Source organism: Tachyglossus aculeatus, chromosome 2 (assembly GCF_015852505.1).
Source record: "Tachyglossus aculeatus isolate mTacAcu1 chromosome 2, mTacAcu1.pri, whole genome shotgun sequence".
NCBI lineage: Eukaryota > Metazoa > Chordata > Mammalia > Monotremata > Tachyglossidae > Tachyglossus > Tachyglossus aculeatus.
The window spans coordinates 50,490,039-50,507,589 of NC_052067.1; the positions used below are offsets into that span (position 1 = coordinate 50,490,039).

At 53.4% G+C, this 17,551-nt stretch overlaps 1 protein-coding gene across 2 annotated transcripts; it reads left to right on the forward strand.

The window, feature by feature from the left end:
• The first annotated feature begins 841 nt into the window (after positions 1–841).
• On the forward strand, positions 842–16,051 carry LOC119920696. 2 transcript variants are annotated; one of them, XM_038740884.1, is made up of 6 exons: positions 842–879; positions 1,132–1,278; positions 5,916–7,670; positions 11,663–11,779; positions 15,294–15,440; positions 15,856–16,051. In XM_038740884.1, the coding sequence occupies exons 2-6, from the start codon at positions 1,140–1,142 to the stop codon at positions 15,894–15,896; spliced, it is 2,199 nt and encodes a 732-aa protein (XP_038596812.1). In that variant the 5' UTR covers positions 842–879; positions 1,132–1,139; the 3' UTR covers positions 15,897–16,051. The 2 variants fall into 2 exon arrangements, with proteins under 2 accessions (XP_038596812.1, XP_038596813.1); XM_038740885.1 differs by having other exon boundaries at positions 15,321–15,440.
• The last annotated feature ends 1,500 nt before the right edge of the window (positions 16,052–17,551 follow it).

A 17,551-nucleotide genomic window follows, 5' to 3' on the forward strand; every position in this document is an offset into this window, starting at 1 on the left:
CGCCCTCTCTTCCAGGCCCCTCCCCTCCCCGTCAGTCAGGCCCCGCCCCTCCCTATCATGCCCCGCCCTTCACGGTCTCTCCCCTATCCGGCCCCGCCCCTCCCTCCCAGGCCCCGCCCCTCCCTAGCCCTCCACCAATCAGGGCCCGCCCCTCCCTTCCAGGCCCCGCCCCCTCCCTATCATGCCCCGCCCTTCCCGGGGTCTCCCCCCTATCAGGCCCCGCCCCTCCCGAGTCCCCCACCTACCCGGGCCGGTCCCTCCCTTCCAGGCCCCGCCCCCTCCCTTCCAGGCCCCGCCCCCCCGAGCCCCCCACCTATCCGGGGCCTCCCCTCCCCGTCAGGCCCCGCCCCCTCCCGGGTAGGCCCCGCCCCCCGCCCCCTCGGGCCCGCAGGTGCGGCAGCACCATAAAGGAGGGGGCCGGGGGTGCGGCCTCCCCAACTGCAGAGGCGGCTATCACAGCCCGGTTCGGTTCGACTCGGCTCGGTTCGGCAGGGGTTGGCATCCTGGGTGGCCCCCAGGGGCAAGGAGAGGGGTCTGTCCTGTGTCTGTCTGTCTGTCTGTCTCTGTGTGTGTGTGTGTGTGTGTGTGTGTGTGTGTCTGTCTGTCTGTCTGTCTGTCTGAGGCTTCCCCTGCCCTCTCCTGGGCCGTGCCTCCTTCCCTGCTTCTTGCCTCGGGTCAGTTTCCAGGCACCAAACTCTTGGGAGGGAGGGAGGGAGGGCTTGGGGGAAGCCAAGTCTTGGGTCAGCGCCCTATGACCATGGACCAAGGGGTCCTCCTGCCCTCTCCGTTGCCCGCTTCGTCCCTTCAGCTGTGCTTTCTTTTCCCTCTTTCCCTGCAGCCAGGGTGCTTCCCAAGTTGACCCGTCTCTTCCCCGCTCAGGTGAGTTGGGTGGGTGGGATGGGAAGGAGGCTCCCCCCGCAACCGGGCCGCCGTTCATCAGGAAGCCCCCGGAGTGGGAAGGGTGTTTTTATTTTATTAGAGCCCTCTCCTCGAACTCCTAGGGTCTCGGGACCACCCCGGTTCAGCTCTCGAAAGCAAGCGCTCAGCCGCATCTCCGGGCCCGAGAGGTGTGGGCGAGGTGAGCCTTTTGGGCCTGGTGCTTTCTGAAATCGGACGGTGGTTGTCTTTCAGATTAGGAAATGAGCTCTACCCCAACTTCAGCGAGCGGTTCCTATTCCAGTAGCAGCAACAGCCACCACCCGAGGCCCTTCTTCTACGCCCAGCCGAGCCCTTGGTACCCGAGTCAAATCTACAGCCCCTACTGTGTGCCTGCAACAGGTAAGGCCAAACCGAGTAAGTAAGATGGAAGACTACTTTCCCCTTCTCCCTAAGCACGACCCTTTCCCTTCTTCTGGGCCACAGGCTTTTTCTTCCAGGTGTGAGAGCTCCTCAGAAGAAGCCTTTAAATTCATTCATTCAATCATATTGGGCGCTTACTGTGTGCAGAACACTGTACTAAGCGCTTGGGAAGTACAAGTTGGCAACACATAGAGACGGTCCATACCCAACAGTGGGCTCACAGTCTTGAAGGGGGGAGACAGACAACAAAACAAAATGTGGTCAGGTGTCAAGTCATCAGAATAAATAGAAGTAAAGCTAGATGGCCATCTTTGACAAAACAAATAGAATAGTAAATATGTACAAGTAAAATAAAGAGTAATAAATCTGTACAGACATATATACAGATATACAAATGAATCTTCCCCTTCAATCAGTGGTATTTATTGAGTGCTTACTGTGTGCAAAGCACTGAACTGAGTGCTTCCCCTGGGCAAGTCAGCGCTGGCCTTCCACTCTCCTGTCACCCCATGACCTCTCTTCTTTAGTGTCCAAAGGATTGCTGCTTTACTATGTAGGTCCAATGGCAGAGACTCAATGCCTTCTCTGGCTTCCAGGGAGATGTTGGCAGCAGGGAAGCTTCTTTGAGAGCAGTGAGCTGTGTCAGTCAATCAGTCCATGATACGTGAGCACTTGCGGGGGGCCGAGCGCTGTACTAAGCGCTTGGGAGAGTTCAATACGACAGAATAACTAGGCACGTGCTCTGGCTATAGTCTCTCTTGCCCTGGGCAGGTCTGATTTGGGTTGGCTTGCAGGGCCGGGTTGAGCTTCTGCCCTTAGGCCTACGGGACTGGCCCCGTCAGACTAGCTCAAGTCTCAGGCCCTTTCCGGAACAGTTGTCTTTGACCCGTTGGCAGGGACCTTATCAAAGCGTGGGTCCTGGGCGTGTGTTCCTGGGTGTCTCCTGCTCAGGTGGTTTAAAAACCTGCAGAGCTGCTGTCCGGCTAGTGGGGCGACGGCCCTGAAGTGGATATCCTGAGCAGCTGGGCTCTCAGGGGGTAAGGAGAGACCATGGAAGCTTCTGAAGCCCCTCTGGTCACTCCCCAGAGAGTCCCTACCAGCTTCAAGCTTCCTACCACATGGGCGAACAGGGACCCGATGGCCACGGGGAATGAAATCTGAAACAAGAGGTGGAGATGCCTGTTGGGGGCTTTCTCGGGTAAATCCGGGCCCCCGGGTGTTTTCCCTTCCTAACTGCTGAAGCCAAAATGATCCCTTGGCAGCTCCTGCTGCAGACACTTTGCCGGGATCTAAATTCCACCTGCTTCCCCCAGATGAGGGGCAGGACCACCACTATCAAAGTAGCCGTCGCCCCCAGCTTCTCCACTTTAATCCTGGTCAGAAATCTGGTTGGAGGTGAGGGGAAGGGGGCTTCCCTTGGGCCGCACTGCATCTCCCACCCTTCCCTGCTCAACGGCTGGCAGTGGGACACGGGATTGGTATTGCCCCAGTTTGGCACGTTACCTTGATGCTGGGGCCTACGTGGATTGCTGCCGGCTTAAAGCTGGAGAGGCCCCAAACAGCGCTATCGGCAGTGGTAAGGCAGGGTCAAGGGCAGTGGAGGGGAAACGTCTGCCGGGGTGTCTAATTCCCCGCTCCGCTGCCTCCTCTATGAGGAGTCTGGAGGAAACTGGCCACTCTCTGCCTTCCCAATGTCAAGCCTCGGCCATCATCGCCTTGCCCGCTCCTACGACACTTCACTTCTACTACAACCCAGGGCCTCCATCCCGCCTGCCGGTGGCCTGGAACGCCCTCCCTCCTTAAATCCACCAGGCTGTTCCTCTCCCTCTCTTCAAACCCTTATCGAAGGCACATCTCCTCCTCCAAGAGGCCTTTCCCGACTAAACCCCACTTCCTCATCTCCCACTCCCTTCCACGTCACCCTGACTTGCCCTCCCACCCCAGCCCCACATCACTTCTATACATATCTGTACTTTTATTTCTTTGCTGTCTGTCTCCCCCTCTCTAGACTGTGAACTCGTTGTGGGCGGGGAATGTTGCTGTTTATAGTTGTAGTATACTTTTCCAAATGCTCATACAGTGCTCTGCACACAGTAAGTGCTTAATAAATACGATTGAACGAATGAACCTCTCAAGCCAAGGGCTTCTGTGCGGCGCCCATAAGTGGCCACCTAGCCCACGCCTCTAAGTGGGACCTTCTTTAAGTTTTTTTTTTCCCCCACTCCGAGACAGGTGCCTATTCACCGTGGCTGCTCCTGAAGATGGAGATGGGAGGCGGCGGGAGCTAGACCCTAAGATGTGGAGAAGTATCCTCACCCCTGGGGCGAGTTCTACCACCTTTGCTCAGTCTTTCCCACCTCTGCAGACCCTTTGGGGGCTTTAATGCAGCAGCAAGGAGGTGGGGGGGATTGATGCTCGCCTGAGTGCCAGCAGGCGTGAGTTCCCACCGAACTCTACGGGGCCGAGCACTGGCTTTTCAGAATTGAAACTTCCCCTCCTAGCCTCTTCTGAGCGTTATTCTGGGCGCCGAGCCCTCACGTCTTTAACCGCTGTTTGTCCTCTGCCTGCTCTTCTGTGAAGGGAACAATACCGGTTCACTCTCAATCGATTGTCTTTATTGAGCGCTTACTAGGTGCAGAGCACTGTGCTAAACGCTTGGGAGGGAGCAGAGTCGGTGGACACGTTTCCTCTTGCTCTAAAAAACCAGGGGCCGAGCCCAGAGACACCAACTTTTGACTTTTTCCTTGCTAACTCGGTGGCTTGGGTCTGAGGAGAGACCGGAGCTCTTCTCCCAGGGAGACGGTTCTTCCCGGCTAAACGGGCAGCGGGGTGGATGTGAGGAGCTCGGCTCTCTGCCTTGCAGGACTAGATTCATTCATTCACTCAATCGTATTTATTGAGCGCTTACTGTGTGCAGAGCCCTGTACTAAGCGCTTGGGAAGTACAAGTTGGCAACATATAGAGATTCACATGCCTGAACTCACATGCCACACTTGTGCTGCTAGTCTCTCCGTTGGCGTTCAGAATTGGACTCACACTCCTAATAGGGCGTAACGTGTTTTCGGGGTTTTCTTGCTCCAGCCGAGGAGTTGGAGGGCTCTCATCGCCCAGCGCAGCCTGTAGCTTGCAACCTTTGATATCTTTCTCTCCCCTTGCATGTTTTCCCTGAGCCGCGTGGTTTCCTCTGGAGACAACCTGGCCTTGCCCCCGTCTGAACTTCCACCGGAACGTCAGCTGGATTTTCCCGTTTTCCCCAACAAGATGGCTGTCCTGTATATATGTTTGTACATATTTGTTACTCTATTTTACTTGTACATATCTATTCTATTTATTTTATTTTGTTAGTATGTTTGGTTTTGTTCTCTGTCTCCCCCTTTTAGACTGTGAGCCCACTGTTGGGTAGGGACTGTCTCTATATGTTGCCAACTTGTACTTCCCAAACGCTTAGTACAGTGCTCTGCACACAGTAAGCGCTCAATAAATACGATTGATGATGCTGATGATGTCCCACAGTCCCTCGGGATCATCAGGAATAGCAAAGGCATTTGTCCCCACCGATCGGTCGTACTGATCGAGCGCTAAATGTGTGCGGAACGCTGGACTAAGCACTCGGCAGACTGCCTGGAGATGAAAACGGAAGCCACTCGTTCGCTGCCACCCTTGTGAACTTATCATTATCATCCTAGCATAGTGGATAGAGCACAGGCCTAGGAGTCAAAAAGTCATGGGTTTTAATCCCGGTTCATTCATTCTGTCGTATTTATTGAGCGCTTACTGTGTGCGGACCACTCTACTAAGCGCTTGGAAAGTACAGTTCGGCAACAGAGACGATCCCTACCCAACGACGGGCTCACGGTCTAGAAGTGGGGAGACAGACAACGAAACAAGTAGGCAGGCACCACACGGCTCTGCTCTGTGTTGCCAATTTGTACTTCCCAAGCGCTTAGTACAGTGCTCTGCACATAGTAAGCGCTCAATAAATATGACTGATTGATTGAATAAATAAATACGATTGAATGAATCTGCCACTCGTCTGCTGTGTGACCTTGGGCAAGTCACTTCGCCTTCTCTGAGCCTCAGTTACCTCATCTGGAAAGTGGGGATTGAGATTGTGAGTCCTACGTGGACAAGGGAATGCGTCCAACCCGATTTGCTCTTTTCTATAACAGTGCCTGGCACATAGTAAGTGCTTAACAAATGCCATAGTTGTTACTATTATTATCATTATCGTCAATGCTATGTATTGAGTGGTTGCTGTGAGCAGAGCACTATACTGAGGCCTTGGGAGAGCACAACACAGAGTTGATAGGCACTTAACCTTCCCAGCTCCCCTGGAGAGTTGCTATCGGGGTACCCACTTAAGTCCCTCCACCAGGCCCTGTCCCCCAAGACTAAAATTCCAGCTTTGGGGTCTGTGGGTGAAAACCGATAGCTCGCTGGCCATCCTCCTCTTACCACCCTTCTTCAACCTCAGGAGATCAGAGTCCCCTGACGGGTTTTGACGTCCAGTCTGGCTGTCCTAGGTGGTCCGCCCCACCTCCCCAGTTTGGAAAAGTCTGGCGACTTGGGACTTTAAGGGCGCGAGCCGAATCATCCCGTGTCTGTCTCCTCCCCAGGCTTCCGAAATGGCAACCCGTACCTTCCGTACTATTCCTTCGGCCTTCCCGACTACCCCGGGTTCCTTGTGTCCCAGTCTTCGATGCCCGCGAGGGTGAACTGCAGACCGTATTTTAACCCTCCCTCCCCCGTGTTCTACCACACCGCCCGGTTCCGCCAGCACGGCACTCCGGGGAAGAGAACGGAGACCAAGGAGACCCAGACGGACGCCCGGCCGCCGGAAAACCAAGAGAAGAAGCCCCGGGAGCGCCGGACGGGGGTCGACGGCCGTGAGGCCCCCGGGCCCCCCCGAGAGCCGGGACACGGCCCTGAGAGAGCAGACGCCGCCGTGGCCGCCGTCGGGCCGGAAAAGGAGTTCCCCGCCGAGAACCCCCCGGACGGCAGCGGCCAGTACAGAAACCTCTCCTCCGGGAGCTACACCTTCGAGAAGGAAGAGGTGCGCATCGAGTACGGGGCCGGCGCCCCCGCCATTCAGCTCTGGAAGTCCTTTAAAGAGACCATCCCCCTGTTCGACGTGGCGCCCAGCAAGGCTCTCCCAGAGAGCGTGGGGCCGTGCGACCTGTACTCGGTCAGCTCTTGCGAGGGGCTGAGCGTGCTCTACGACCCCCCCGGGGTGGCGGATATGCCGGCGGGGGCATACCCGGGTGAACCCAAGGAGGATCCGGGAGCCTCACCGGGCGGAGGGACCCAGGGACGGGCCCTTGGTGCGGAAAACGCGCCGGCGCAGCTGGTCAGGGCGTCCGTGGGAGAAGCCGAGGTGGGGGACCGACCGGGCAGTATCGCCTCGCTGATTGCGGGCCAGGCCTGGTCCCCGGCGGCCAAACGGGCCCGTTCTTCTGGCTCCCGGACCCAGGAAGAGCCCAGTCAGACCCAGGAGATGGAGGCTGATGACCCCCAGCCGAAACCCAGGGCCCAGAGCTCCTTTGACAGCCCGGCCAAGAGCCTCTGGGGCGAAGAGTCATTCAAGAGGTACATCTCTCCCCCGAGTTGGCTGGCCCGCTTCGACAGCATCGACGCCAGCTGCCGCCACAGCCCCGGCCCGGCCCCGCGGAAGCACCCGGGCGCCGCGTCCGGGGCGGAGGACGGGCCCTCGTGGGACGAGGAGTCCTCCGGGGACCTCGCCGCCCCCGACTTCGTGGTGGAGAAGAGCACCTCCGCCTTCCAGAAGGGCCCGCAGCGGATGGGACGGGAGGTGATCAAGGGAAGCGGCTACCTGGACGAGGAGCTGCCCCCCGAGGTGGCCGGCGGGCGGGGGTACGGAAGCCGTTCGAGGATCAGAGAAGCGGCGGACGGAGGCAGGGCCGCCTCCTCGCTGAAGAAAAAGGCCACGAGGAGTCCGTCTCTGTCCGACCCCGAAGACCTGGAGGACTACTGGGTGGTGGGGGTGGAGGAGGAGGAGGAGACGGAAGAAGACGAGGACAAGGTGAAAGTGGAATACCTCTTTCAAAAAGCCAGTCCCCGGGGCGTCCTGGCTCCCGGGAAAGGCGGCTTCTACAGGCAGGTGGGCCAGCGGGTGCTGTGGAAGCCGCCTCGGAGCGCCGCGTCGACCCGGCTCTTCGGCTGGCCCGCCAGGGACAGGCGAAAGCCCGAGAGCCAGTTGTACTCGAGCAGAGTGGTGATGCACAAGCTGAAGGAGAAGGAGCAGTTGGACCTGGCCTTCCGTGACCACCTGAAGAGGCGTTCGGTGGCCGAGCTGGAGGGGGGCTCTAAAGAGGGGCCTGAACCGAAGAGGACGTCCCAGAAGCTTTGGGGGAGTAAGTGTCGGAGCCGTGCCGGGGTTGGGGGGTGTCGGAGGATGTGGGCTGACGTTGGGGGGGAAAACTCCAAAAGCCACCCAGAAAGTGGGTCTCGCATATTTGCGAGACCTCGGATCACGGAAGGCCATGCCCTTCCCTAGAATGCAGGGGCTGGTTCCGCACCTGTAATCAATCAATCAATCGTATTTATTGAGCGCTTACTGTGTGCAGAGCACTGGACTAAGCGCTTGGGAAGTACAAGTTGGCAACATATAGAGATGGTCCCTACCCAACAGTCTAGAAGGGGGAGACAGAGAACAAAACCAAACATATTAACAAAATAAAATAAATAGAATAGATATGTACAAGTAAAATAGAGTAATAAATATGTACAAACATATATACATATATACAGGTGCCGTGGGGAAGGGAAGGAGGTAAGACGGGGGTGATGGAGAGGGGGACGAGGGGGAGAGGAAGGAGGGGGCTCAGTCTGGGAAGGCCACCTGGAGGAGGTGAGCTCTCAGTAGGGCCTTGAAGGGAGGAAGAGAGCTAGCTTGGCGGATGGGCAGAGGGAGGGCATTCCAGGCCAGGGGGAGGACGTGGGCCGGGGATCGACGGCGGGACAGGCGAGAACGAGGCACGGTGAGGAGATTAGCGGCAGAGGAGAGGAGTGTGTGGGCTGGGCTGGAGAAGGAGAGGAGGGAGGTGAGGTAGGAGGGGGCGAGGGGATGGGCAGCCTTGAAGCCCAGGGTGAGGAGTTTCCGCCTGATGCGCAGATTGATTGGGAGCCACTGGAGATTTTTGAGGAGGGGAGTAACATGCCCAGAGCGTTTCTGGACAAAGACAATCCGGGCAGCGGTGTGAAGTATGGATTGAAGTGGGGAGAGACATGAGGATGGGAGATCAGAGAGGAGGCTGATACAGTAGTCCAGACGGAATAGGATGAGAGCTTGAACGAGCAGGGTAGCGGTATGGATGGAGAGGAAAGGGCGGATCTTGGCAATGTTGCGGAGCTGAGACCGGCAGGTTTTGGTGACGGCTTGGATGTGAGGGGTGAACGAGAGAGCGGAGTCGAGGATGACACCAAGGTTGCGGGCCTGTGAGACGGGAAGGATGGTAGTGCAGTCAACAGTGATGGGAAAGTCAGGGAGAATGACTGTTACGGTATTTGTTAAGCACTTACTACGTGCCGGGCACTGTACTAAGTGCTGCGGAGGGGTGGTGGGGGAGGATAATAAGTAAATCGGGTCGGACAAGGTGCTTTGCCCCACATGGGGCTCACAGTCTCAATCCCCGTTTTGCGGATGAGGTAAATGAGGCCCCCTGAAGTGAAGCGACTTGCCCAAGGTCACACAGCAGACAAGCAGCAGAGCTGGGATTAGAACCCATGACCTTCTGACTCGCAGGCCACTATGCCATGGGTAGAGGAGACCCACACCACTGTTTCTTTTGACTCTGCCTCACCCGGTCTCCTGACGGGCTCGCCTCGTCAGAGGAACTTTCCCTTATGGTGTCCTCTCCACATATGTTTTGGCAGAATTGAGTGTAGTTGGTCTCAGATTTTTGCAAAAGGAGAGAATCTCCTTCCTCCCTTCCCCATTAGCTGATCTATTGCTGCCCAACTCTTTCGTGGAGGTCCGCTGCCTCCGTTCTCCAAAACTGCAGGCAGGGCATAGTCTAGGTTCCCTTCCCCTCCCCATCCACCCCCACTGACTAATGGCTAATAATAATAATAATAATGATAGTCCTTATTGAGCGCTTACTATGTGCCAAGTACTGTTCTAAGCGCTGGGGTAGATACAAGTTAACCCAATTGGACAGAGTCCCTGTCCCACATGGGGCTCACACTCGTAATCCTCATTTTACAGATGAGGTAGCTCAGGCCCAGAGATGATGAGTGACTTGCCCAAGGTCACACAGCACATAGAAGACATGGGACAGAGCCGGAATTAGAACCCAGGCCCTTCGAAGGACCCGCCGACTCTTCTGGAAATCCACACCAGATCAGGGAATCGGTGGAAAAAGGACGGGCTTGGGAGACCTAGAGAACCAGGGTTCTATTGCCACATTGGCCGCTTACCCTGCTGTGTGACCTTGGACAAGTCACTTAACTTCTCCGTGCCTCAGTTCTCCCCTGCTAGACTGTAAGCTCGCTGTGGGCAGGGAATGTGCCTTACTGATGTACTTTCCCAAGCATTTAGTATAATGTTTTGCACACGAAGTGCTCAAATACTACTGACTACTTAGATTGTGAGTCCCGTGTCAATCAATCGTATTTATTGAGCACCTCCTATGTGCAGCGCACTGTACTAGGCGCTCGGGAGAATACAAGAGGCTTAGCAGACATGTTCCCTGCCCAAAATGAGTTTACGGCTCAGAAGGGGAGATAAACATATGAAGAAATAATTTATATAACTTAAAGATCGTACACAAGTGCCGTGGGGTTGGGCGTGGGGCGAATATGCAGTGTCCAAAGGTCACATTTCGAAGGGAGAGCGACCCAGGGAAAGGAGGACTTAATCGGGGAAGGCCTCTTGGAGGAGATGGGACCTTAGGGATGCTCTGAAGGTGGAGAAAATGATGGTCTGGAGTATATGGAGCGGGAGGGAGTTCCAGGCTAGGGGAAAGATTTGGGAAAGGGGTCCGTGGCGAGATGGATGAGATCGGGGCACAGTGAGTAAGCTGGCGTTAGAGGAGCAGAGGGTGCGGACTGGGCCATAGTAGGAGATCAGCGAGGGGAGAACCGTCTCTATATGTTGCCAATTTGTACTTCCCAAGCACTTAGTACAGTGCTCTGCACACAGTAAGCGCTCAATAAATACGATTGAGCGAATTAGTGAGCCCCAGACTGAGCCCCTTCCTTCCTCTCCCCCTCGTCTCCCTCTCCATCCCCCCCATCTTACCTCTTTCCCTTCCCCACAGCACCTGTATATATGTATATATATTTGTACATATTTATTACTCTATTTATTTATTTATTTTACTTGAACATATCTATCCTATTTATTTTATTTTGTTAGTATGTTTGGTTTTGTTCTCTGTCTCCCCCTTTTAGACTGTGAGCCCACTGTTGGGTAGGGACTGTCTCTATATGTTGCCAATTTGTACTTCCCAAGTGCTTAGTACAGTGCTCTGCACATAGTAAGCGCTCAATAAATACGATTGATTGAGTGCTGAGAAGCAGCGTGGCTCAGTGGAAGGAGCCCGGGCTTGGGAGTCAGAGGTCACGGGTTCTAATCCCACCTCTTCCACTTGTCAGTTTTGTGACTTTGGGCAAGTCACTTCCCCGCGCCTCAGTTACCTCATCTGTAAAATGGGGATTAAGACTGTGAGCCCCACGTGGGACAACCCGATCACCTGGCTTATGTGCTTGGCACATAGTAAGCGCTTAACAAATAGCATTATTATCATTATCATGATCACTCTGTTTTGAATTCCTGGGAGATGCCATTGCTTAATATGGTGACGCCCGCTTCCCACAGTCAGTCAAATCGTCTTTGAGCGCCTAGTCATCATCATCATCATCAATCGTATTTATTGAGCGCTTACTGTGTGCAGAGCACTGGACTAAGCGCTTGGGAAGGACAAGTTGGCAACATATAGAGACAGTCCCTACCCAGCAGTGGGCTCACAGTCTAAAAGGGGGAGACAGAGAACAAAACCAAACATACTAACAAAATAAAATAAATAGAATAGATATGTACAAGTAAAATAGAGTAATAAATATGTACAAACATATATACAGGTGCTGTGGGGAAGGGAAAGAGGTAAGATGGGGGGGATGGAGAGGGGGACGAGGGGGAGAGGAAGGAAGGGGCTCAGTCTGGGAAGGCCTCCTGGAAGGCCTATTATATGCGGATCACTGTACTAAGCGCTTGGGAGAGTACAATAGAACAGACACGTACCCTGCCCATAATGAGCTTCCAGTTAGTTCCAGTTAGTCCAGTTAGTTCCTTGAACTCCGCTCCAGGTTCTCTAATTGCTCCACTCCGTGTCCCCAAACGCAGGTCGGCTGCAGGAGAACTTACTGCTGGCGGCGGACGAGTTCTGGGTGAGAAGTGGGGCCAAGCCAAAGCTCTCCAGCCAGCAGCCTCTGTTTTCTCCCGTCGGAATCAAGGAACAAGGTACGACTTCCCTGTCCTTGTTCCCTTTTGTCCCCGTACTCCGCCGGCATCTTCCTCTAGAAGACCATCGGTAGTGCTCGCAGGTGCGGACCATCTCCGTGGGTGGGTGTATAAGTGCTCCCTGATGGCGGAGACGATGTCGCTGGAAAGATGGAAAGAATATTCCAGGCTCAAGAGATGGTTCTTGAGACGCATTCATTCTCTGAATCGGGTTTATTAAGCGCCGACTGTGCACAGAGCCCTGTACTAAGCGCTTGGGAAAGTACAGCTCAACAATAAACAGCGATAGTCCCTGCCCACAGCGAGCTTCCGTTCGGCAGGGAATGTCCGGGTGACGGATCTTCAAACCTACTCCACCATCCCTGCTGTAAAGGAAAGCTTTGGAAAGTTACTTCAACTAAAAGGGGAATTTCAATTGCCCGTAACCAGTATCCTGTGGAATACATAAGTTACCTCAACCAAAAGGGGAATTTCAACTGCCCGTGACCGGTATCCTGTGCAATACATATTTGCCTGGTGTGACGTGAAATTGTGTAATTAGGATATGCTTCCATTCACGCTGGCCTGATCGTATTGGCCTCCGCTTTAATACGGCTTTTTAAAGATTAGCTTTGAGTTCTGGGGAGGAGGTGGTAGTGACAGGTCACTACCGGGTCAAACTGGGTGTGCCTTTTATGAGTTTTTCAAATTAATGAGTTTTTCAAAATTATTTTCAAAATAACGAGTTTTTCAAAATAATAAGGTAGATTCTCCTGTCTAAATCTGCCTTGTGTCTACGGTTTGGGTCTTCTACTGACGTTGGTAGTCTGCTTTTTCAGCCATCTGAGTGCTTCAGATGAGTTCTTTGGAGAAGCAGCGTGGCTTGGTGGAAAGAGCCCGGGCTTTGGAGTCAGAGGTCATGGGTTCAAATCCCGGCCCCGCCGCTTGTCGGCTGTGTGACTTTGGGCGAGTCACTTGACTTCTCTGGGCCTCAGTTCCCTCATCTGTAAAATGGGGACGAAGACTGTGAGCCCCATGTGGGACAACCTGATCACCTTGTATCTACCCCAGTGCTTAGAACAGTGCTTGGCACATAGTAATCGCTTAACAAATACCAACATTATTATTATTATTCAGACTCATGGGGCAGGGACCGTATCTGCCAATTCTGTTGTACTCTCCCAGGCACTTAGTACAGTACTCTGCACAGAGTAAGTGCTCAGTGCTTGGCACATAGTAAGCACTTAAATACCAACATTATTATTATTATTATTATTATTATTCAGACTCGTGGGGCAGGGACCGTATCTGCCAATTCAGTTGTACTCTCCCAGGCACTTAGTACAGTACTCTGCACAGAGTAAGTGCTCAATAAATACCCATGGGACTTGTTAAGTCCTTCCTATGTGCCAAGCACTGTTCTAAGCACTCGAGTAGACACAAGTTAATCAGGTTGGACACAGTCCCTGTCCCCCACGAAGCTTATAGTCTGAATCCCCATTTTACAGATGAGCTAACTGAGGCCCCGAGAAGTGAAGTGACTTGTCTCCTGTGTGATCTTGGGCAAGCGGCAGAGCCGGGATTAGAACCCAGGTCCTCTTGACTGCCAAGCCCACGCTCTCTCCATTAAGCCTTACTGCTTCTGTCTATCAATCAGTGGTATTGAGCACTTACTATGTGCAGAGCACTGTACTAAGCACTTGGGGAGAGCACAGTATAATGGTGAATGTGATCCTGGCCTACAAGGAGCTTACAGTCTACAAGAGGAGGTGGACATTAAAATAAGTTACAGATAAGGGAAATCGAACTAGTGAAGAGAGCATGAGAGTCAGAGGACCTTGGGTAAGTCACTTCACTTTTCTGTGCCTCAGCTACCTCATCTGTAAAATGGGGTTTCAGGCTGTTAGCCCCACGTGGGACACGGACTGCGTCCAACCCGACTGGCTTCTTTCTATCCCACAGCTTAACGCAGTACCTGGCACGTAGAAAGAGCTCGACAAATTCCATTTAAAAACAAACCACATTCATTTGTAGCGTCATTCATGTGCTGTATTCTTCTTTTGGTCTATTGACCTTTTTTTTTTTATCTTTTCCCCTGGCTGGCTCTATGGGGCTGGGTTTTATTGAAGCTGCCCCCATGTTCTCCAATTATCTAGTCTCCCTTTCTGTAAGGATGGAAACCCTCCAGCACATTAGGGGCTCTGGGACAGGAGAGCAAGAGAGAGAGAGAGATCTGGAGGCTCTATCATCTATTTGCTGTGTGACTTTTTGGGCAAATCACTTAATAATAATAATGATGGCATTTATTAAGCGCTTACTATGTGCAAAGCACTGTTCTAAGCGCTGCTTCAATTTCCTCCTTTGTAAAATGAGGATGAAATACCTAGTCTCCCTCTTAATTAGATTGCAAGCCCCATATATGTAGCCCAATACTTAGGAGAATGCTCTCCGCAGTTAATAAGTGTGTTTTAGCACATTTATTAGGATGACCAAGGCCAACCGCTCCCCAGCAATAAAGTTTATTTGCGCTCTGCAGGCAGCGAGGGCGCAATTATTTTGCCGTGGAGCGGCAAGTACTGTTACTATCTTGTCCCGTTCTCTTTGCAATCTGCACCAGTCAGATCAAGGGGAGGCACTACTCTATTGTTTGAGTGCCTGGGAATTATCACATGATGAAGATGATTGTGGCATTTAGGCCCTTACAACGTGCCGACCACTGAGGTAGCCACAAGATCATCAGGTCCCACGTGGACTCACAGTCTGTCGGAAGAAGAACAGGTCTTTTGAATCCCGATTTTGCAGATGAGGAAACTGAGGCCCAGAGAAGTTTAGGGACTTGTCCAAGGTCACGCAGCAGGTAAGTGGCAGAACCAGGGTTAGAACTCAGGTCCTTTGGCTTCTTGGCTTGTGCTCTTTCCACTCAGGCTGCTTCTCTAACCTAACTCTCCTCTAATCCTCTCTTATTCTGAATATGCCAGGACCTCTGCCTCTCGCTAGCTCCCTGGTTTCAGAGGCAGTGCTTAATGAATACTATTACTACCATTTGGAGGGCTTCCAGCGGGGAGAAAAACCAATAAATAGTCTGCGTGAGCTAGTGCACGCTGCAGACTTATTTCTGTATCGCATTCTCCCAAGCGCTTAGCATCACGGGCTCAATAAATATGACTGAGTGAATGAAGAGGTTCCCTCGGCGCCGCTATCCGAGGCTCACAGAAAGGGAAACTAACAGCCAGGAGAGTGGCTCGGGACAGATGGTGTCCCGAGTTGGGGGTGAAGCGGGAGCTACAACTCGGGAGTCGTTCTTCCAGCTCCCTGCCTCTGCTTTCCCCCACTCCCACCTCTGCCCCATGAGCTGAGGAGAACTCATCTCTAAAACCCAGACCAGGCGTTGGAGCAGGTGAGAGAGAAACCTGCACTTAGTATATTCTTAGAGCAAGAACCGCACCACTTCCCACCTACTCCCGTGCTGCTTCCGCTAACTGAGCTGCCCAGAATTCCTGGGACCCGCTCCCGTCCCCTCTTCCCTGCCCTACAGAACACCTGCTCCGACCCATCCCTGCAGGTCTCAAAGACGGGCCAAAGAGAGCAGGAGTCTGCAAGCCCCCTCACAAGCGACGAGACATCAGGCAGGAGGCAGAGGCCGCGGAGTTATGGGACCTGCCCAGGCCCAACGACCCCAAAGGTTTGTGCCCTGCTACAAGTCCAAGCGTCAATGTTAGATGAGTCAAATGGTGGGTCGGCGGAGCTCTGAGCGCGAGCGGGGGGAAGAGAAGAGGGTCTGGGGCCCGCGGGGAGACTCGGCCAGTCTGTGCTCGGGGCAGGAAGAATCTGGCAGGCAAGGGGAAAAACTGTATCGCCGAGTCTGGGGGAAAGAAATCGGCAGGATTGTCTCTCTGAGCATTAGAGGTGGAAGTGTGAGGTGAGTTGCTGGCTCTGCTCCTTACGCTGGCCCCAGTGTGAGGTGATTTGGGGCATCTATTCATTCGTTCAATCGTATTTAATGAGCCCTCACTGGGTGCAGAGCACTGTACTGAGCGCTTGCCTGTGCCCAGCTGCTCTTCGAGTAAGGCCGGCTCATCTGCTCAAATTCCATTTAGGGTACGGGTTGAGGAGATCCAGCTACGCCTACAGAAGATGAGGATGATCCACGGCGAGGGAGGGAGGGAACCGAGGGAGCCCTTCTCCGGGGATTCCTGGCCTGGGCCCTAGCTGAAAAGGAGGTTTGCCTTGTGCAATGTCACAAAGTGTCGCATTTGGTTTTCCACTGCCCAGGGCTCAGGATGGGCTCTGGTTCCAAACGAATAAAATAAGAGTTGCATAACCTCGATTTCCGCGAGCTTTATTCCCCACTCAGAGGCTGGCATAGCCAGCACCGAGTCCCTCCCCTGGCGGATTTGGGGTCTGAGGCTCTGCCTGACTCTCCTGCTGGGCCGGGGCTCTCTACTGGGCCGGGGAAGGGGGAACCCTGTGGCTACAGACACTGGAGCTGGGCTCCTTGGTAAGCTTTGGAATCAGAGGTCATGGGTTCAAATCCCAGCTCCGCCACTTGTCAGCTGTGTGACTTTGGGCAAATCGCTTAACTTCTCCATGCTTGTTACTTCATCTGTGAGCCCCCCGTGGGACAACCTGATCACCTTGTAACCTCCCCAGCTCTTAGAACAGTGCTTTGCACATAGTAAGTGCTTAATAAATGCTATTATTGTTGTTATTATTATTATTATTATTATTATTATTCGGGCAAGGCCTGGCCCATGGGTTTGCTATTGCATTTACCCAACTTGCTTTGGGCCTTGGTCTTACCACTCATACTGATACTGGTTTAATAATTAATACTAAAAATAATAATTATGGTATTTAAGTGCTTACTATGTGCCAGGAACCGTACTGAGCGCTGGGGTGGATACAAGCAAACTGGGTAGGACACAGTCCCTGTCCCGTGTGGGGCTCCCCATTTTACAGATGAGGTAACAGGCACAGAAGTTAAATGACTTGCCCAAGGTCCTACGGCAGATGGGTGGCGGAGCTGGGATTAGAACCCATGACCTTCCAACCCCCAGGCTCATCCACTACGCCACGCGGCTTCTTTGGGACAGGTGGTTCATCCTGCGGCCAGGCTTGGCCCAAAGGAGAAGGTGGCTTCGTCTTCCGCAGGGTCACCTGGTCTCTGCGCTGGTTTAAACAGTGCTTTGCACATAGTAAGCGCTTAACAAATGCCATCATTATTATTATTATTTAAACCAGGAATCTCAGGATTAGCGAGTGAAGCGAGGAAAAGATTGCCCCACTGGCCGCTGGAGAGTCAACCTACGGAGAAGGGCGGCGGGCGACCCGAGCTGGTTGCCCTGACTCCCGGTAGCTGCCCAGCTATTTCAGATCCCATTTCTGTCGCCACCTTTCTCCTCCCACATCATCATCGTCGTCAATCGTATTTATTGAGCGCTTACTGTGTGCAGAGCACTGTACTAAGCGCTTGGGAAGTACAAGTTGGCAACATACAGAGACAGTCCCTACCCAACAGTGGTGTCACAGTCTAAGAGGGGGAGACAGGGAACAAAACCAAACATACTAACAAAATAAAATAAATAGAATAGATATGTACAAGTAAAGTAAATAGAGTAACAACTATGTACAAACATATACATATATACAGGTGCTGTGGGGAAGGGAAGGAGGTAAGATGGGGGGGGATGGAGAGGGGCACGAGGGGGAGAGGAAGGAAGAGGCTCAGTCTGGGAAGGCCTCCTGGAGGAGGTGAGCTCTCAGTAGGGCCTTGAAGGGAGGAAGAGAGCTAGC